At 56.9% G+C, this 21662-nt stretch overlaps 1 protein-coding gene across 1 annotated transcript; it reads right to left on the reverse strand.

The window, feature by feature from the left end:
• Positions 1-9894: 9894 nt before the first annotated feature.
• On the reverse strand, positions 9895-19382 carry FGF3 (fibroblast growth factor 3). The gene is made up of 3 exons (XM_016922441.4): positions 18680-19382; positions 16286-16389; positions 9895-10627 (listed from the first exon to the last, which is right to left on the reverse strand). The coding sequence occupies exons 1-3, from the start codon at positions 18897-18899 to the stop codon at positions 10232-10234; spliced, it is 720 nt and encodes a 239-aa protein (XP_016777930.1). The 5' UTR covers positions 18900-19382; the 3' UTR covers positions 9895-10231.
• Between the last annotated feature and the right edge of the window lie 2280 nt (positions 19383-21662).

Raw genomic sequence — 21662 nt, forward strand, 5'->3', positions numbered from 1 at the left:
CCACTATAACTCATAGAGGGAAAACAGATACTCTGGGAGGTTCAACTGGGACCAAGACAAACCATGGACTCAAACCCACTGGGTTCTGAAAGCAAACCTTTCCTGTGCACCTTGAGGTGGGCTGCAGGTCGGGTGAGCATTGAGAGGACCCACCCTGCTGCTGTGGGGTCCGGGATGCCCCAGATGAGGACTTGGCGAGCCTCAAGCGGACCGTGACCCTCCACTCCCACTCTGGCCTGTCTTCCTCATACACAAGGCCTGAGGTGTCCCCAGACAGTGATGCCCATATTTCAGTGGCAATGCCTTCCCCGGAACCCCCACTCTGTAGAGAATGTGTGTATGTTGGGGGTGACAGTCACTATGCCTGGTGTACAGTGGCCTCTCAGACCCAGCCTCCTGTCTAAGCTCATCCCTCCCAGCTAGGGACTTCAGGCTTTACCCCTGGGCCTCAGTCTCCCAACCTGTAAAATGGGAATCATAATGGCCATCCTTGCAGGGTCACTGGGTGAATTCAGTGGATGATGGGTGAAAAGCACCCAGCCATGGCAGAGCACTTTGTACGCTAACTCAGTCGGCGTTATCAACCCATGGGGATGCCCCTTTAAATCGGGGGTTCCTAAATTCTAGGGCATCCAAACTACCTGGAGGGCTTGAAACACACAGATTACTGGGCATCATCATCAGGGTTCTGGTTCAGCAGATCTGGGGTGGGGCCTGAAATGCAAATTTCAAGAACCACTGGTTTAAATCAAGAACCCTAAGACAAGCCAGGCGCAGTGGTTCACGCCTGTAATCCCAGCACTTTGGGATGCCGAGGCGGGTGGATGACTTGAAGTCAGGAGTTCGAGACTAGCCTGGACAACATGGCGAAACCCCGTCTCTACCATGGGCCTGTAATCCCAGCTACTCGGGAGGCTGAGGCATGAGAATCGCTTGAACCCAGGAGGCGGAGGCTGCAGTGAAGTGAGATGGTGCCACTGCACTCCAGCCTGAGTGACAGTCTTGCTCTGTGTCACACACACACACACACACACACACACACACACACAAACCCTAAGATGAAAAACATGGAATCAAGGAATCAAGATCCCGTTAAGACCACCTGGGCCCAAGACCAGCCGGGCAGCTGGGTTTGAATTTGGCTCCAGTTCTTGGAAGCTGTGTGGCCTCGGGAAAGCCTTTCTTCTCTGACTCACCTATCATATGGGGAGAATTAGAACTCAACTCAGAGAGCTGAGGTGGAGTCAAAGCAACATGGCGCCAGGTGGGAAAGGCACCCACTAAATGATCCCCTTCTCCCTCTCCCCCCAACACTGTCATCATCATCATCATCATTTTGTATAGCTCTGCTGACCATCCTTCCTCCAGTGGCAAGGATGAGCACCTGCTGCATACCCTACCCAGGCCCCAGGCCCACTGCCTCCTCCTCCGTGCCAAGCCTGGCCCTTGTGCCTGGGGAGGGGGTCCTCTGCCTTCCGTGTGCCATTGGGGCATGCCGGGATGCCCAGGCACGGTCTGTCCTGACTCCTCCCTGACCGCCTGACCAGGGTGAATCAGCAGTCGCCACAAGCATGTCACCGGCAGAGAGGCACCATTGCCCACCAGGTGGAAAGATGGATGAATGGAAAGACCCGGCGAGGTGTCCTCAGCCAACTCTGCTACACCTGAAGCTTGTCCCTGAGGTCGCTGCCATCTGCTGGTAGGCCTCAGTACTGCATGCAGGGGTGCCCTCCCAGACCACCTGGGACGACCCAGCCCCCACCTCCTATACCCCAAATTGTCCCCAAGGGTGGGGAGGGCCTGCCCAACCCCATTCTCCTAGAAAGACCTGCAGACCACGTGGCTGTGCCAGCAGATTCATTGAGGTATCATTCATATGTGATATCATTCACATACCATACAATCCACCTGTTTAAGGAGTACAATTCATTATTTGTATTCACAGTGTGATGGTGACCATCACCACCATCTATTCCAGAACATTTTCATCATCCCAAAAGAAACCCCATACCAATGAGCAGTCTCTCCACTTTCCCCATCAGCCCCTGGAAGCCACTAATCTACTTCCCATCTCTATGGGTTTGCCTATTCTGGACATTTCATAGGAATGGAATCGTAAGTGTGTCCCTTTGGTCTGGCTTCCTTCACTTAGCACCTGGCCCTCAAAGTTCATGCCTTGAGGTGGTGTAAGACGTTTCAGCACTTCATTCCTTTTGTCTGTGAACACCATTTCATCCCAGGCCATAGCACTGTATACATATAGCATTGTATATGCTATCTACAGTAGACAGTGGATACGTTGTATTTATCCATTAATCACTTGGTGGGCATTTGGGTTGTTGCCATGCATTGGCTATGATGAATAATGCTTCTAGAAACATTAGTATACGGGTTTTTGTGTGGACGTGAGTTTGCACTTCTCTGGGGCATATACCTAGGAGGGGAATTGCTGGGTCATGTGTAACTCTCTGTTCTGCAGTTTCAGAACTGCGACACTATTTTCCCACTTCTCACTTCTTGGCGACTTCCTGTTCTTGCTCCCCTCCTTGGGCTCCATGTAATATAAACTTTGGAGCCTGAGAGATCTTGGAATCAGCCCTGACATGTCCCTCACTGGCTGTGTGACCTTGAGACAATTGCTTCATATCTCTAAGCCTCAGTTTTCTCATCTGCAAAAGGTGAATCATGACAGAATGTAGCAGACACTGGTGTTGTTCCACCCATAACCCTTCAGGCCTCACCCTTCTGCACAAAGAGGCCCCAGGGCTTCCCATCACAAGCCCTTGGATTTCTTGTCTGAGGGGAGCAGGCCAGAAGTTCAGGGAGTGTCTGTCCCTGGGAGTAGTCCTCAACCAAAGGCAGACTTGAGTTGGTGGAAATAAATAGCCCAGGTGCCTCACCTGCATGTGGGAGACTGATGGGGACAGCAGTGAGTGGACAATTAACTAGATAATTGCAGATTATGTTGGGTTCTTTGAAGGAAAATAACAAGGCACTGTAAGAACAAAATGAGAAGGGGCCCCAGTTGGAGTAGGGTGGTCGTGGTAGGTCTCTCTGAAGAGGTGACACCTTTAGAAGTAAAGATTATGAAGGGACTCAACTAGTGAAGAGTGGAGGGAAGATTAGTCTCAACAGACAGCATGTGCAAAGGTCCTGGGGCAGGGGAGAGTTTGGGATTGACAGAGATATCAGAGCGCTTTATCTGGCCTCACAGCCTGTGAAGGGAGCTTTTAGCCTGGGGCCCAGGTTGACCTGACTCCAGGGCCTGAGATCCTAAACACTCCTCACGAGGCAGCCAGTTATTTCTCTGTCCTGTCTTCTCTGCCCTTCCTTCAGCCCTGCAATCTGAGCCTTTCCATATCCCAGGGCCAGCCTGTCCCCTGTGAAACTGAAAGATTCTGATGCACAAGGAGAGGTAGCTCCACCTCTGTCCATCCTGCCCAGCAGAGTATCTGGCATTTAGCTAGCTGTATGGGTGCCTGCTGCATTCTCTACCCAGGCTCCAGACCCACTGATGGATGCCCATATGCTTGCTGGATGGATGGCAGATGAGTGGATGGATGGGGGGATGAATGGATGGAAAGATGCATAGATGGGTGGAAGGATGGGAGAATGGATGGATGGAAGGATGGGAGAATGGATGGATGGAAGGATGGGAGAATGGATGGATGGGTGGATGGAGGGATGGATGGGTGGATGGATGGATGGATGTGGATGGATGGATGGATGGATGTGGATGGATGGATGGATGGACAGTAGATGAGAGGATGAATGGGTGAACAGATGGATGGATGGATGGATGGATGGATGGATGGATGGATGATGGATGGAAGGACAGAAGGATGGATGGATGAAAAGATGGAAGATGGATTGATAGATGAATGGATAGTAGATGAGTAGGTGAATGGGTGGACAGACGGATGGATGGATGGATGATGGATGGATGGATGAATGAAGGATGGATGGAAAGATGGATGGATGGATGGATGGACAGTAGGTGAGTAGATGAATGGGTGGACAGATGGATGGATGAATGAAGGATGGATGGAAGGATAGAAGGATGGATGGATGGATGGAATGGATGAAAAGATGGAAGGTGGATGGATGGATGAAGGCATAATAGATGAGTAGATAAATGGTGGACAGATGGATGGATGGATGAATGAATGATGGATGGAAGGAAGGATAGAAGGATGGATCGAAGATGGATGGTTGGAAAGATGGAAGATGGATGGATGGATGATGGATGGATAAAAGATAAGTGGATGGAGGGATGATGAATTACAGTGCCTTTCTCTTGAACTGTACAAAACACAGATAAATGTATTTGTTTATCAGTGATAATAAATGAATTTTTAAAATTTCTGTCTTCAAACCAGCCTGCTCAAGGCATGAGAGCTCCCAGGATCTCCCAGCCCACCACCAACACTCCCTATGTCCTCTAAACTTTTCCAATCGTTCCCCACCTTCTGGGCCCAGGTCAGCAGCCCCTCCAGCGAGAGTGCTGCAGAAAGGGCACCTAGTGGAAGTGTGTTCTGTTTCTCTGCACTGTGCCTCCCCTGCTGCTGGCTAGAGAGCAGGGCCAGGCTTTCTCTTGCATCCTCTCATGGCTGTGTATGCAGCTATTATTTACAGACCTTTTACCATCTGTGTGGCCTCAGCAGCTCTCAATGACCACTGTGGGAGCCCCACTTGACAGATGGGGACACTGAGGCTGGGGAGGGGCAGTGGCCAGTTCTGGGCCACGTGGCTGAAAATGCTGTCATGATCAAATAACAGAAGTGACTAAGGCCACATCTGAATCAGCAGGTCTGAAAACAGCACATGTGCTGGCTTTTTACCCACCCAGAAGCCTCTTCTCCCATGGTCCCCTTCCTTGTGTGGACACACAGCCGGCCAGGCACTCAGGCACAAGTGTAGGCTGCCCCTGGTATTTCAGCCGTTGCAGCCAAGTGGGGACAGAGGTCAGCTCCAGGGGCTATATCTGTCACAGCCCTGGAATGCTGAGGCACAGTGGCCCTCCGATGGGTGGGCGCTAATTATAGGCCTGCTGGTTCACCTTTCTGAGTCCTTCCACCCCTGGGAGGCAGGAGGCCTCTGAACCCACCGAGGAGTTCAAAGACCCGCTCTGAGCAGCTGAAGCTCGGGCACCCACAGCCGTCCTACCCTCCCCATTAAAGTACTGACTCCATCCGACGCAGAGAAGGTCAAGCGGGCTCCAGGGCTGGGATGCAGGGGGCCGGGTAGCATGGGTCCTTAGTCTCTTGGCTTCACCCAGGCAAGGCTGTCTTCCCCTGTGGGGCAAGCGGGGAGTGGACCAGACCCCGGTCAAGCGCTCCCTCTGCCCATGTCCACCCTGGAGAGCACTGTGCAGGCCGACTGGGCAGGCAGGGGACCTACTGGCCACTCCAAGAGGACCTTTTCTTCCTTTTTTTCCTTCATCCAGCAATGGTGATTGGATGCTGCCAATGCTCTCAACTAGCACTTTCCATGGGGAGGGCACGAAGATGAACGACAGAACCACTGCAGTCAAGGTGCTGCAAGAGTGTCACCATTTTAAGTGTGCAATTGAGTGCGTTGAGGACTTCCACAACCTGTAACCATCACCATTATCTACTTTCAGTACCTTTCCATCTTCCCAAACTGAGACTGTCTCTCCATCAAACACCAACTCCCCATTCCCCTCCCCCAGCTCCCAGCACCCACTGTTCTACTTTGTGTCTCTCTGGATTTGACTACTTCAGGGATCTCATCTAAGTAAAATTGTATATATTTTTTCACTCAACACAATGTCCTCAAGGTTCACCCATGTTGTAGCGTGTGTCAATGTCCTTCCTTTTTTTTTTTTTTTTTCTGAGGCAGAGTCTAATTCTGTTGCCCAGGCTGAAGGGCAATGGCACGATCTCGGCTTACTACAACCTCTGCCTCCTGGGTTCAAGCAATTCTCGTGCTTCAGCCTCCCAAGTAGCTGAGACCACAGATGCACGCCACCACCCCTGGCTAATTTTTGTGGGTTGTTTGTTTTTGTTTTTGTTTTTTTGAGATAGAGTTTAGCTCTTGTTGCCCAGGCTGCAGTCCAATGGCGTGATCTTGGCTCACTGCAACCTCTGCCCCCCTGGTTCTAGCGATTCTCCTGCCTCAGCCTCTCGAGTAGCTGGGATTATAGGCACCCACCACCACACCCGGCTAATTTTTTATTTTTAGTAGAGACGGGGTTTTACCGTGTTGACCAGGCTGGTCTCAAATTCCTGACCTCAGGTGATCCACCTGCCTCAGTCTCTGAAAGTGCTGGGATTACAGGCGTGAGCCACAACATCTGGCCTGTGGGTTTTGTTTTGTTTTGAGATAGAGTCTCCCTCTGTCACTCAGGCTGGCGTGCAGTGGTACGATCTCAGCTCATGGCAACCTCTGCCTCCTGGGTTCAAGTGATTCTCCTGCCTCAGCCTTCTTGAGTAGCTGGGACTACGGGTACTCGCCAACATGCCCAGCTAATTTTTGTATTTTTAGTAGAGACGGGGTTTTGTCACGTTGGCCAGGTGATCTGCCCACCTCAGTGATCTGCCTGCCTCAGGTAACCTCAGGTGATCTGCCCGCCTCGGCCTCCCAAAGTGCTGGGATTCCAGGCGCGAGCCACCGCGCCCAGCCATGTCCTTCCTTTTTAAGGCTGAATGGCATTCCATTGCATCGATGGAGCACATTCTATACACCCATCCCTCTGCTGATGGATACTTGGTGTGAGGATTAATACTGTCAACTTGATTGGGTTGAAGGATACAAAGTATTGATCCTGGGTTTGTCTGTGAGGGTGTTGCCAAAAGAGATTAACATTTGAGTCAGTGGGCTGGGGAAGGCAGATCCACCCTTAATCTAGTGGGCACAACCTAACCAGTTGCCAGTGAATACAAAGCAGGCAGAAGAACGTGAAATGGCGAGATTGGCCTAGCCTCCCAGCCTACATCTTTCTCCCATGTTGGATGCTTCTTGCCATCAAACATCTGACTCCAAGATCTTCAGTTTTGGGACTCAGACTGGCTCTCCTTTCTCCTCAAGCTTGCAGACGGCCTACTGTGGGACCTTGTGATTGTGTAAGTTAGTACTTAATCAACTCCCCTTTATATATATATACATATATATACACACACATATTATATATATATAGGAGATATATATAATATATATGATATATATATAATAGGATATATATATATATATATATATATCCTATTAGTTCTATCCCTCTAGAGAGCCCTGACTAATACACTTGGCTTGTTTCCACCCCCAGGCAACTGCGAATGGTGCTGTTATGAACATGAGTGTGCAAACATCTATCCATGATCCTGCTTTCATTTCTTTGGGGATATGCCCGGAAATGGAATTGCTGGATCACATGGTAGCTCTCTGTTTAGTGCTTTGAGGAGCCACCGTACCATTTTTCATAGACTGCATGATTTTTCCATTCCTACTCCTGACAGCTTCTGGACCCAAAGTCCCAGAGACTCAATAGGCAAAGACCACCTGCCCCACCTGCTCAGCCTCTTTCTCTCCCTTCCGGTTCCCTCTGGGTGACGCAAATACAAGTAGGGAGGCCACTGTCCCTGGAGCCCCTGGGGCGGCCTTTCCTGACTCAGAGGGCATCTTCCCACAGAGCCACAGGTGTGCGGTCTCCAGGCACTGCCCGCCCTGAGCATACGCGGAGCAGGTGAACCATCTAACAGCGATGGGTGCTGGGTCCCAGGACCCTCTCACCCCCATACCCTTTTCTTTTTCAGGAGAATTCTACCTGCCCCCAGCCCCTCCTGTGTGTAAGGAAGCAGGAGTTCCCATCGTGGCACCGGAAGCAGCGGGCACCCTCTGACCCCTCCCAGGGAGCCCACGCTCTCAGCCTGGGGCCCGCCTTCTCTCCCCTTCCCCTCATCCAGCAGAAGCGGGGTCGCTCTCCTTTTGGAGGCCAGCAGGCCCCTTGCCCTCTGTGCCTGATGCTCAAGCTGTGCTAACACAGCCCCACACAGGGTAGGTGGCTCAAACGGACATTTATCATCTGCAGGACTCTGGGCTGGATGTCCAAGACTGGGGTGTCGGCAGAGTTGGCTCCTTCTCAGGGCTATAGGGCAGAGTCTGTTCCTTTCTTGTCCTTTAGCTGCTGGTGTTTGCTGGCAAACTTTGGCACTCCTTGGCTTGTAGCAGCGTCACCCTTGTCCCCACCTTTACGCTCTCATGGCATCCTCCTGTGTGCACGGCTGTGCCCATGTGTCTCTTAAGGAGGACCCTGGTCACAATGGATTCAGAGGTCATTCTACTCCTATGTGACCTCATCTTCACCAGTTGCATCTGTAATGACCCTATTCCAAATAAGGTCACATGCTGAGTTACTAGGGGTTAGGACTTCAACAGATGAACTCTGGGGAGGAGACATAATTCAGCCCATGACCCCCCAAACACACACAGAAAATGAAGTCCCTTGGACTCTGGTGTGGGGAAGAAGGTGACCATGGCACAGCCGTCAGCTGCAAAAAATCCACATTCTCTTGTCAAAGCTGTTTTACATGTTAAACAAGAGCCCCCAGTGTCTCCTATGCCTTCATCAGGGACCATCTGTTGATCCTGTAGCACTGAGTACTGCTGCTTCCCCTGCGTTGACACGGCCCCGGGCAAGTTCCCCTTGCCAGGACTCAGGGTCATCATCTGCAAGGAGGGAGTGATGGCAGCCCCTGCCCCATCTCACTCTAGAGAAACAACAAAACCCACAGCAGAGCTCAGCTGCGCGCTGCTCCTGTTGACTGCCAGGAATGTTCGCAGCTGCAGGGGAGCCATTCCGGGAAATCTGACATGCGCTGGGGGCTGAAGGAGGCACCGAGATTTTCACTTGTGTTGCACACGTGCCAGTGAGGAGCCCAGCCTCCCTGTGGGTTTGGCGAGTCTGCACTAACCAATCAGGTGGCTCTGAGTCTGGGCTCTCTGAGTCTGGGCTCTGTGACCACAAGCTCTCTGGCCCTGGACACTCTGACCCTGGGCTCTCTGAGTCTCAGCTCTCTGACTCTGGCCTCTCTGACCCTAAGTTCTCTGACCCTGGGCTCTCTGAGTCTGGGCTCTCTGACCCCTGGGAGGGCATGGAAACAGAGAGCGATGGTCCTCATAGTCCCAGGCTCAGGAGAGGCTCCTCACCTGGACCCTGCCCATCCTGCCAAGTGCCAGGAGAGGTTAGTACACTGCCCATGCTGGCTCTCACCTGGGCCGGCCCAGGTGATCCCACCCATGCCATTGTTGGGGAACAGGTGTGAGCAGGCACCTAGTCGAAGGCAGGGCCCAGCCACTGAGTAATTGCTTCTCTGAGCCTCACCTTCTTAGGTGAAGACAGGGTGCACGGGCCCCAAGAGCAGGTTGTAAGGATAAAGGAAGTATCTGTGCTGCCTGGCCTGACACAGTTGCTCTAAATGGTCCCTGGAGAAGCACACAGCTTCCAGAGGGAGAGGCTTTTTAGAGTTTTCAAAGAAAGTAACCTCTCTCTCTCTCTCCACACACACACACATCACACATTCAGACACACCCAGAAACACACACACACATACATGTCCACACACAGGTACCACTAACACAAGATCACACAAACCCACATGCGCACTCACGCTTTCAGAAATACACGATCCTTCTCTCCATGCACACACATGCACAAACATGCCTTTGCTTGTTTCCAACCATCCAAAAAAACGTAACTTTCTAAAACCAGGGAACTGAAATGCACCTTTAGCCCGATTTCTGGGAATACCGTCTTCCTCTTAAAGCAGCAGCTGACGCAGGCTGATGCCAGCGCGAATTCTGCTGTGCTGGAAGCAAGCACGTTCCAGTAAAGGCGGCAAGCGCTCCTCAGCCTGCATCACGATCTACCAAACGACAGAGTAGAATAAAATACTTTAATGTTTTGATGACACAAAGCCCCACACTGCCCCGCTGCTCCTGGGAGGCTCCTCAGTCTGCCAGGGCTGGCACTCAGGCCCTTCCCTGCCGGCTTCCTGCCACACGGACCCACAAATGCCCTGCATTGCAGGCAGCCCCCTCCGAGCTCCGACTTGGGCCCTCTTCAGTTCCCACTGGACCCTGATTTGAGCTGGCTCTGGAAATAGCTGAGAACCCAGACGCAGGACGCAGGGGCAAGGGCTCAAGGAGGAGAGTCAGAGTCGAGAGGCTGCCACGCCAAGATGTCGCCAGGAGCTCTGGCGGTGGCCACCAGGCCCAGCTAGTGCGCACTGGCCTCCAGCTGGGAGCCCAGTCTCGAAGCCTGAATGTGAGAGGGCTCCAGGTTATCCGGGCTCTGCTTCTGCCGCCGCCGTCGGGGCTGGACCCCCTTACCAGGGGGTCTGGGCAGCCCACTCTGTAGCTGCCGCACCATCTCGTGGTCCCTGTGGTCCAGCACGCGGGGCAGGAACAGGGAGGACTTCTGTGTGCGGCGGGTCTTGAAGCCCCTGCGGGGCCGGCCCTTGCCGTTCACAGACACGTACCACAGTTTCTCGGCGCTGGGCTGCCGCCGGGCCCCAGGCGTACTAGACACCGTCCGGTACAGCCGGGAGGCATACGTATTATAGCCCAGCTCGTGGATCCGCTCCACAAACTCGCACTCGGCGCTGTAGTGCTCCTGCGGGGATGAGATATCACGGTCAGTGCCCCGGGGAGACTGCGGCAGCGTCAGGGCCCAGGGTTGCCTGATGCCTCCCTCCCCTCCTGTGAGGCTGTTCGGTCCAGTGCCAAACCCCAGCGCACTCTCAGCCAGCCACACCTTTGCCTAGGCCCTGCCCTCTGCTCAGCATGTCCTTCCTCCCCTGTGTGCCTGGTGAACTTGGCCTTTTGCCCAAAGGTCACCTTCACTCAAAGCTGTGCCAGACAACTCCCAGCTCCTGCTCTCTGGGTTCCACCAGCCTCTGTCCCCCATCTGAGGGCGCTGACACAGCAAAGGGATGTGTAGGGTTGTCTGTGGAGCAGAGACCAGGCCGGCCAACCCAGGTGCCCTGGCAGTCTGCTGGCAGTGTGGAGGTCAGCAAGGACTGGGCATTTGGACAAAGGAAGATGACAACACCCAGATCTCTTTTAAAGAAATTGCAGAGGCTGGGCGCGGTGGCTCATGCCTGTAATCCCAGCAGTTTGGGAGGCCGAGGCAGGTGAATCACCTGAGGTCAGGAGTTCGAGACCAGCCTGGGCAACATGGCAAAACCCCGTCTCTACTAAAAATACAAAAAAATTAGCCGGGTATGGTGGCGTGCGCCCACAATCCCAGCTACTTGGGAGGCTTAGGCAGGAGAATCACTTGAACCCGGGAGGCAGAGGTTGCAGTGAGCAGAGATTGTGCCACTGCACTCCAGTCTGGGCGACAAGAGCAAAACTCTGACTCAAAAAAAAAAAAAAAAAAAAAGGAAAAGAAAAAAAAAGAAATTGCAGAAAAGAAAAAAGAAGAAAGAACACAAAAAGCAGGAAGGGAAGGGGACACAGCCAGGTTTGATGAGCCCAGACTCTCCATTAAACGCTGTGCTCAGGGGCCCCAGCTGGGGTCATTGACCCCTGAGCAACACTCTCTTAAGCTGGAGGATCTCGCCTTGCAGGTTGAAGAGGTTACAACACAGAGCAGGGGCTGGGGCCTGGCATGAGGCACGTGATCAATCAGTGCCACAGATACTGCTGTTCTTAGGATGAGAGCAGAAGCTGGGGTGTCCCACCACAAGCAGGACAGAGAGGACACCTCTTTGTCATCAGAGATTAATGGGACCCTTGTCAGGCCCGGGGTGCAGTGGGGGAAGGGCAGAAGGGACCCTGCCCTCTCAAAGGCACAGTGAAGCTCTGAACTGAAGGAGCTTACACCAACATCCCCAAGGCCTGGCCGTGGGAGTTTCCCTCAAGGGCTGCCTCATGGGGTCTTCTTAGTCTGTGGGGTAGGGAAGGGGTGGGTATGCCTTATGCAGACCCACTAGGCTTCAGTCCCAGCTACAGGCAAGTGGTAATGCCTAGGGCCACCTCCCTCAGGGGATGACTGACAGGAGCTGCTCCCTCCAAACCAGAAAGGGTGGTGGGAGGTGGAAGCAGCAGGTGCAAGGCAGACAGCAGGATCTCTCTTTCCTCCTGGGGACTGGCTGCAGGGAGGAGTCGGAGGCCCTCATGGTCTGTCCCCATCTGGGGTGTGGTGTCCCATGGGAGAGAGGGAGAGTGGAAATGGCCTCCAGAGGCTCCCAGACTGGACCGAGCAGCATCTGACCTCGCAGGACCTCAGGGAACAAGATGCTTCAAGCACCCCATCCTGTTTTTCAGCGACATGAAAGCCCAGAGCAGGGAAGGGTGGAAGGCTTGACCTGGTGTTAGGGGCTGCCTCTCCCCATAACCCCAAGCCCCCCTGCTCTCCAGCCCTCTTGGAGGCCCAGTGCCCCCTGGGCCACAGTCTGGATGTTACTATCCAAGACCGGTCTCCATGTTTATAGATGGGGAAACTGAGGCCCAGGGGTGGTGCCAGGCCCTACATTACAGGGGGATAGAACAGTGTCTGATCTGTGCCTGACCCCCACATAGCCTGGGGCTCAGCGACTATCTGGGAATGAGCGGGTGGGCTCAGGGCCGACTTCCCCACCCCACACACTGGGTACACCATGTTAGTGTCTGGCTCCCATGGCAGACTGTGAGAAGCTAAGGGCAGGACCCAGGCTTCTCCCAGGTCCCTCGATCCTGCAGCAGGTGAGTCCTCTCAGGGCCAGAGAGGCCAGGAAATAGGCTTTCTCTTTGGGGGGCCACTTGAGGGGTGGGTCACTGAAGGACAGGTGCCTGTGAGCCTCAGGTGGCAGGGGGCTCAGGCTCTCCCGAGGTGGGAGATTGGGGGCAGTGTAGATCACTTGCTGACACGTGGTAGGGCACCTGGGGTGGCCAAGATGACCAGGGCAGGAGGTGTTGGCTCAGGGGCCAGGGCCATAGACTCCAGAGCTACTGCAGTTGGGACTCGCTGTGACAACACTTTCCAATGTGTGTCCTGACACTGCCGCCCCACCAGACCTGGTTCCACAGGCCCCTCCCCCAGGGCCGCTTCCACCCCATGAAGGGTGGGGAGGAAGCCGACTCCGAAGCTGCTTTGTTGAGGAGGTGACTTCTAAAGAGAGCTGTAAGGGCGGGGCGGGCACTTTCTCATGGGCATTTTCTGGAGGAGGGCGTTCCAGGCAGTGAAGGTGTGGCCTGAGCAGTACAGATGGCTTGGAGAGTTGAGGGGGCTTCTGGAAGCTGGAGGAGGCTCAACCTCTGGATGACGGCCCCCCTGGGAGCAGATGGCACCTGGGCTGCTGCTCTGTGGGTGGAGCTAAGGTGCCTGGGGGATGCCTGCGCATCATGGGAGTCCTCAGAAGCCATGAACTGGGCTGATTTGCTTTTTTAGGAAGCCCCCTTAACATGCACTAGCAGAGTGCAACACATGGTAAGTGCCCAGGACACTGACTGGTGAACGAAGGACTGAATGTCAGATGGGTGGGTGGATGGATGGATGGGTGGATGGATGGATGGATGGATTGATGGATGGATGGATGGATGGGTGGATGGGTGGATGGATGGATGGGTGGATGGCTGGATGGATGGATGGGTGGATGGATGGATAGGTGGATGGATGGATAGGTGGATGGATGGATGGGTGGATGGCTGGATGGATGGATGGGTGGATGGGTGGATGGATGGATGGATGGATGGATGGGTGGATGGATGGGTGGATGGATGGATAGGTGGATGGATGGATAGGTGGATGGACGGATGGGTGGATGGCTGGATGGATGGGTGGATGGGTGGATGGATGGATGGATGGATGGATGGGTGGATGGGTGGATGGGTGGATGGCTGGATGGATGGATGGATGGATGGGTGGATGGATGGATAGGTGGACGGATGGATGGGTGGATGGCTGGATGGATGGGTGGATTGCTGGATGGATGGGTGGATGGGTGGATGAGTGAAAGGATGGAAGGAAGGAGGGAGCATGGATGCATGGACATGTGAATGGGCAGATGGACAGATGAACGGTTGGAAGGATGGATGGAAAGAAGGATGAGAGAAAGGAAAGAAGGAAGGAAGGAGAGGTGTATGGACAGATGGGTGAAGAGAATAAAGGAAGGGGAAGGAAGGAAGGAAGATGGATGGATGGCTTGACAAACAGATGGACTGGAGGTAGGAGAGGCTGGAGCAGTGATCCAGGTGGGAAGTGATGAGCCTGCCTTTTAAGGCGTGCTCTCGGGGATGAGGCAGAGGGAGGTGAGGTGCGTGGGCTGAAGAGATGCAGGGGCGTGGTCTGAGGACTAGGGATGGACTGAACAGCAGGAGGGGTCTACCACGACTCCCAGCCCACTCTGGGTGAGAGTGAGTGGCTGGTGGGGCGATGATTAAGATGGGGAGTCGGGGAGCTGCTGAGTTCGGTTGGAGTGTCTGAGTCAGCAGGATGTTGGGGGAGGGTGGTCTATACCTCAGAAGGGAGGTCAGGGCCAGACCAGGAGTGTCAGGGTGCAGTGCTCACTGGCCCACAGTGAGATGAGCTGGCCTGAGGGCAAGCATGCTGCCGGCAAAGTCCAGGGAGCCCCGTGGTGGGACAGCACTCCTAGGCAAGCTGGCCGCATGCAGGACTGTGGTATCAGGTGGCAGGTGGCAGGTGACGGAGTTGGCATCCAGGCTACTATGCCTCCCGGGTTGTCTGCAGGGCAATGGGAACTTCTCCACTGGGCACTCTGGAAAGTTCCACACCCTCCAGCCAGACTGCTTGGCTAAGCATCCCTGGTGGGGCTAGGAGCCTCTGTCCACCCTTCTCAAAGCCAGGCTGTGAGTTCTCAGGCACAGAAGCCCCAGGTGGGCTCTGAACCACTGGGACCCCCTCATGTCATGCTTTATTCTGTCTCTCCAAATCCTGGCTCCCCTATGGCAGAAGCTGGCACCATGAGGGCCCCTGCTCCCAGACACAGCTTCCAGGACACTGACTGATGAATGGACTGAATGTCAGATGGATAGGTGGATGGATGGATGGGTGAGTGGGTGGGTGGATGGATGGGTGAGTGGGTGGGTGGATAGGTGGATGGTGAGTGGATGAGTGGGTGGGTGGATAGGTGGGTGGATGGATGGATGGATGGATGGATAGGTGGATGGGTGGATGGGTAAATGGGTGGATGGGTGGATGGGTGGATGGGTGGATGGATGGATGGATAGGTGGATGGGTGGATGGGTAAATGGATGGATGGGTGGATGGATAGGTGGATGGATGGATGGGTGGATGGGTGGATGAGTGGATTGGATGGATGGGTGGATGGGTGGATGAGTGGATGGGTGAATGGGTGGATGGGTGGATGGGTGAGTGGATGGGAGGAAGGAGGGAGTAGCCTCTGGACCAGAGAAAATGAAGGGGCTCATCCCGGCTTTCTGGACCTTCCTTTAGCAAAACGGCTAAAAATCTGTGATGAAATCATCAGCTTCTGCGAGAGGGAGCTGCGGGATGTGTCCTTTGTGAGCAGGACTGAGCAGAGAGCTCACTGCAGGGAGATTGTCCTTGGGCCGCGTCAGCCAGGCTACTCATGGATGGAAAACCTCTCATTGCCCAAGGAAGTATCAGCCAAATTGCATGTAATGACTAGTTGGAGGTAGCAAATTTCCCTGTGACATGTATTTTACTCTGTGTATTCCCCACCCCTACCCCTTATGAAGAGGGGCGCTGCCATACCCACAGAGTAAGGAGACCCTTTTTGGTTATGCAGAGGCCCAGGCAGTAGATAGACTGGGTCCCAAGCCCGGGCTCCAAGGCTCCTGTGTGCCCGGGACATGGGCGCCATCCCCCTTCCCCTCCTAGGCTTCAGCTCTCGCCTTTCCACCCTTGGAGAGAGCCGGTGGAGCTGGGCCAGCGCCCTCCTCTCCATGCTCCCAGGAGAGCTCTGGCTGCCCCAAGGAACACTCCCAGGTTGTCTTGGGTCCATTTATTTTGGTGGAAATTTGGAGAACAATCACTTCCCTGCTCTCAGCTACTCTCAAGGGAGGGTGGTAGTGATGACGAGGATGGGGGAAACCTTTGCTAACCTGGCATTCTCCAGATCCCAGGTCCCCCAGGGCCAGGCTCCAGGTCACTCGCGGAGCAGCCTCTAACAGACACAGCCAAAGATCACTGGGCGTGGAGCCCTGGGCCAGGGTCTGGTCCTAGCTTGGGTCCCATGTACCCTTGGCAAAGCATTCTACTGCCCACATCCCCCGTCCCCTGGCTTGATGTGCAGGCCAGACCGCTACTCCGTCAGCGCCCACCCACGTGACAGCCTGGACTCACCGAAGCATAGAGTCGTCCCCTCTTGTTCATGGCCAGGTACCGCCCGGAGAAGAGACCCCTGATGGCCACAATGCCCACCTCCACTGCCGTTATCTCCAAAATACCTAGAAGAAATGAGAGGTGCCTCACTCCCGCCGCCCCCACGGAGGGGGCGGCTGAGGCCCAGCTGGCCCTGCCCAAAGCCACACCCCAGGCTCAGGGCTGGGGAGGGTAGCACACACCCCACAGGTCGGGGAGTGAGTGGAAGTTCAGGAAGGGAGAAGTCACCGGACAGGAGGTAGAGAAGGGAACATCAGGGAAGGCTTCTCTTCATTCAAACTTGGGAGGGTAACAATGAAATTAACATTCCCACCTGCTGACGCTGCCTGCGCCCTGGCTTCCATTCGAGCCTCACAACACCTTGCCAGCTGCCATCATCATCCGACAGACAAGCAAGTGGGGACCACTATGGCTGGGTGACTGTCAGGCCCCTGCACATGTGCTTGAGCAGGAAATCAAGCCCTGGCGGCAGCCATGGGAGTCTGAGCTCTGGGACTGCACGGTCCCCAATGCCTGTGCCTGCCAGCGGGAAAGCTGGGCCCTGATGAGCCAGGCTGATAATATAAACCACTGGCAATAACACAGCCAGGGTGCCTGCCACCCAAATCATGCTGACAATAGACCTGGCGGGAGATCATTGTACTCGCTGGGGGACCTGGAAGGGCAGGAAGCCAGTTTAGACCCTGGAGCCCGCAGAGGGAAGCTGGACGGGTCTCACCCACTCCCCAGGGATAAGAAAGTTTAAATCTCCCCTCCCGCCTTTCCTTCTGGATACACGAGTGCTGTGGTGGGGGCTGGGGGCGGGGGACTACATCAAAGGACGGGTTGGGGTCATTGTCTCCCAATAGAGGCTGCGAGGGGATTGGGGCGACTGCCTGCACCCTCTCCAAGGCATGCCTCTCAGGAGCGCCCTCCTGGCACGCGGTCCGAGCACAGACGCGGTCACCACCGGGCTTTTGCTCCAGCCCAGGGGTGCTGTGGTGCAGGCTGCGAGCCTCCCGCCTTCCCAGTGCGCAGGCTGGGCGGCCTCGGCGGTGCCTGACCGGGGACCAGCGAAGCCCGAGTCTCGACGCAGGACAGGGGCGGCTGCGGGCGCGCGCCCTCCCCTCCCCCTGAGCAGCCAACACCAAGAAGTTTGGATGCTGTGCGACTCCGAGGGGGAGCCTGGCTTTGGAGAGAACCGGAGTGTCTTTGTGAGACGAATTCCGCGCACTCGGACCCCCTGGTGATAGCTGGTGCCCACCGTGCGGCTCCGGAGGCGCATGTCCCCAGGACGCCCTCTCAGGGCTGCGGCTTTCCTGGAGGAAGCCGCGGTTTGCTGAGGCCGCCGCCGCCACCTTCAAGCCGCGGAACCGCTTCCTGCGCCCGGGGCCGGAGCCGAGCGCCGCGCGGAGCACCCGAGGACCGCTGTGGTCTTGACTGCCCTCCCACGGTCCCCACGCGGTCCTCCCGGGCCCTGAGCTCCGCTATCCTGCTCCTCAAAGGGCTCGGCGCGGGCCTCAGGTCCCTGTGACCAGAGGAGCCCAACCGTGTAGTCCGGCGGACTCCCGCGGTGAGCGCAGCCCGGGCCGCGGGTCCTGCGTTCGGGGGCCGGAGTGTGTGTGTCTGCACCCCCAGGCCCGGGCGGACACCGTTCCGCGCTCGTGATCCGCACGTCCCGACGGCGAGGGCCTCCACCCTCCTGTCGCTGTGCGGCCAGGGCGGAGGCGGGGGAGGTGCAGATTCCAGCGCGGGGAATAACTGTCGGTGGCGGCCGCGGCCAGGGAACCGAGCTCCGCAGGGCAAGAGTCCTCCGCGCAGAGGCAGCAGCGGGGGCGGCCACCTGGGCAGCCGCGAGCGGGGAGGGCGGAGGGGACGGCGGGGCGTCCAGGGGTCGGCAGGAGGAGGAGAAGTCGTCAAAATAATAAAGAGGATGATAAATGCCTTGTCCGGCTCCTTTTCTCCGACACATTCAAAGGGCTTAAACTTGTCAGAGCTGCCCAAAGCAGCAGAGCCTGGAGCCCCGGGGTCGCCTAGCTCGCGTCCCCTCAGACCAGCGGGCCGGACCGGGGACGGACTCTGACAGCCGCCGGCGCCCTCTTCGGACGTGAACGCCCATGCCCCCGAGTTCTGCTCGAACCCCAGCGCGCGCTCTTCTCCCGGACGTGTAGGTTGAGGAGGGCACCCTGGCATTCCCCTTCTGGCAGCGGGAGGCAGACGGTCTTTTCCCGGACACCCCGGGCGCACCATGCCTTCTCCCGGGCCAGACCCCTCCCCGGCGCCGCTTCCCCCGCGGGGCCCCGCAGCGCGCCTTCTCCCGGGCCCGACCCCTCCCGGCGCCGCTTCCCCCGGGGCCCCGCAGCGTCCGGCACTCACTGTAGGCGCTGTTCTCCAGGCTGCCGTTGACGCGGCCGCTCGGGTGCAGCTGGAGGTGGTACTTCGTGGCGCAGTAGAGCTTGCGGCGCCGGGGCGCCCCGCCAAGGTGCTCGTAGACGCCGCCACGGCCGCCCGCATCGCGCCGCAACCGCGCCCCAGGGCCCGCTGCGGGCCAGCCGGGCTCCAGCAGGCTGAGCAGCAGCAGCCAGATTAGGCCCATCGTGGCATCGCGCCCGCCCCGCGGCGGCGGCGGCTGCAGGCGAGCGCGGCGCCCATGGAAGGGGCGGCAGCCGGACAGCTGCGAGGTGCTCGGAGCGGGCTCCCGCGCCTGGAGATGCTGACTCCGGCTTCGCGGGAAAGGTGGGGGAAGAAGGGGGAAGGGTGGGCGAGAGAGAGAAAGAGAGGGAGAGTGGGAGAGGGAGAGGGAGAGAGCGAACGCGAGTCCCTTTAATTTCCACCCAGGAGCAATGAAATTTCCGTTGCTGCGCAAAGCGCTGAAAGAAAGGACGGTTCGCCAACAAAAGGCCGACGTGGTCCCCAGGCGGAGGCGCGGGAGGGGCGGGAGGCCGGCGGTTGGGGAGCCCCGCGGGGCTCGGGGTTCGGGCCGGGCGCCGTCTGCATACACTCGCCCCCAGCGCACCGCCGTCGAGCCGCGGCTCCGCTCCGCAGCGCGCCCCACGCCCCCGAACGCCCTCCAGGCTCTGAAAGGTCCCCTACCCGCCCCTCCCCCGCCCCCTCCCCCAGACCAATTATGCCTCCGAAAATTATAGACCGAGGCCTTGAGGAGGCCGCCCCAGGCCCTGTCACCCCCTCCCGCTCCCCATCAATCCCCCTGCACAATGGGGCCGCCGCCGATGACTGATGTCCGTGAAAACAACTTGCGGGGAAGTCGAGCTGACAAACGCCCATTAAAGGCGGCGCATAATGAAGGGGACCGCGGAGGGCGGCGGCGGGGAGGCTCCGGGGCGCGGGCACGCGTGGGGAGCTCCGGGTTTGTGTCTGCGCCCGGCGCTTCCTGCAGGAGCAGCGGCGCTGTCCTCAGCCTTGCAAGACGCGGGGCAGGCCGGGTCTGGAGATGCCATCTCCTTTTGCGCACACCAACTGGGCACCCGGAGTGGTGGGGTTAGCTCTCGTCTGGCAGGCCTCGGAGGATCCCGTCCCAGTGACGGTCCAGAGAGGGGCCTGGGGAGGCGGGAGGAGGGACGCGAGAGCCAGAGAAGTGGGCGCCGACAGAGAGCCCTAGAGAGAAAGAGATGCAGATAGAGACAGACAGAAACGGAGGAGGAAAGGACGGGAAAGACATGGAAAATGTGAATGACAGAGATCGCCAAAGAGAGGAGGCAGGGGAGATGGAAAGAAGACAGAGCCGCAGAGAACACCGAGAGAAAAGCACAGGGAGTCTGGTAGCCACAGCGGGTGGGTGATGACAAGAGGAACCCGGTAGAAGCTGGGAAGGGGTGTGGGGGAGTCCTGGCCTGGAGGATCTGAATCAGTGCAGATGCCCAGGTGGTCCCCTGGACTGTGTGGGGGTCAAGGTGTATCTCAGGGGGCCCAGTGAAGAGGGGCTTCAGAAAGTACCGGGAAAAGCCATGTCCCCACCCATTTCTCTTGCTTCCTGGTCCTCTGTCCCCCAGGGTCCTGGGGCCAGCAGGAAGCAGGGGCCAGCACAGGGGATTTGCTTCTCTCAACCCTGCCTCAGAGGAGGGCACGCTGTGGAGTCCAGGGGTCTAGGCCACAGCTTTGGCTCCAAGTTGACCAGGGGCTCTGGGGTGAGTTGGGTGGGCTGACATTCCCCAGCCTGCCATCTGCATCAGGGTTTGGGGTCAGGCAAGTGTGCAGGGCACCATGAGCTGTGGCAGTGAGCACACACCCCTGGGACGTGTCCAGCTCCCATGGCCCAATACAAACAGGGCAGTGTGTCCTCTGTGAGCCCACTCCAGCATGCACAGGGTCCAGGTGGCCATCCTGAAGGAGGGCGCCCCCAAGCCATCCCCGAGCACCTCAGTCTTAGTCAGGGTCTCCTAGCCGCTGCCCCAGGGCCAGCTTGTGAGAGTCCTTGAACAGGCCAGAGGCCAGCCACTGAACTACTGGAGCCTCAGACTCTTGATGGAGACTGTGTTACAGGGGTCAGAGGCTGGTGACAGGAAAGCCCCAAAGGACAGCAGCAAGAGGAGAGCTTGTCCAGTGCAGCCCTGTGCAGGCCTGGGCTGGGATGTGTGGTCACCTGGGCTCCCTAAGAGGCATGGAAGAGGCACAGGAAGGAGGTCGCTGCTCTAAATGCCTTACCTCTGCTACCTCCTGACACCTGGCCAAGAAGAGAGGAGATGTAGTGGCGGGGGGGGGGTGGTGCACAAGAAATTCAGAGAGGGGTGCAGTCAGGGGGCACAGTCTGACAGAGAGAGGAGAGAGGACACAATAATGTTGTAAGAGAGAGAGAGGAAGAGCAGCCTGCTGGGGCCAGGGGACTTCCGATGCCCTTTCCTGTCAAGGCCCCGGCTGCCTCCTTGGCAAGACCCCCTCTGGAGGACTAGGAGGAGCCAGAAAAATCTGACCAAGGCAATCTGGGTGTCCATGCCCCTCCTGCTCCACACCTGGGGCCCCCAGCAGTTCCCAGGGAAACTCCCGGGCTCTGGTCTCCAGCCCTGCCCACTGCCAGGTTGCCGTGTGCCCGAGAACCCAAGATGAGGGCAGGGGCTGCTGCCCTGAAGCAGGAGTCCAAGGGTGACCCCTCTATAGGAGGGAAGCTCAAGGGATGGGCAAGAGGTTTCCAGCTCCTAGGGAGAACCTGACACACCAGCCACTCAGTGCATACTCCTAAAATGAATGAATGGCTCGGCCACTTCCTTGCCCCGAGGCTTTGGCTGCGTAGTGTCGCTCCTGAGATACTGGTTTCTCATGTGTGTGATGCCCCAAAGGTAGGGCCAGAAACTGAGTGGCATTACCTCTGCAAAGTCTCTGGCCTCCCATCAGCGCAGGGCATGCT

This window comes from Pan troglodytes, chromosome 9 (genome assembly GCF_028858775.2).
Source record: "Pan troglodytes isolate AG18354 chromosome 9, NHGRI_mPanTro3-v2.0_pri, whole genome shotgun sequence".
Taxonomy (NCBI): domain Eukaryota; kingdom Metazoa; phylum Chordata; class Mammalia; order Primates; family Hominidae; genus Pan; species Pan troglodytes.

Coding starts and splice junctions, on each gene's coding strand:
- FGF3 (XM_016922441.4), bottom strand. CDS start 18,899: ATGGGCCTAATCTGGCTGCTGCTGCTCAGCCTGCTGGAGCCCGGCTGG. Junction 16,390..18,679: donor CCTGGAGAACAGCGCCTACA/GTGAGTGCCGGA, acceptor CATTTCTTCTAG/GTATTTTGGAGATAACGGCA. Junction 10,628..16,285: donor GGGGACGACTCTATGCTTCG/GTGAGTCCAGGC, acceptor TCATCCCCGCAG/GAGCACTACAGCGCCGAGTG.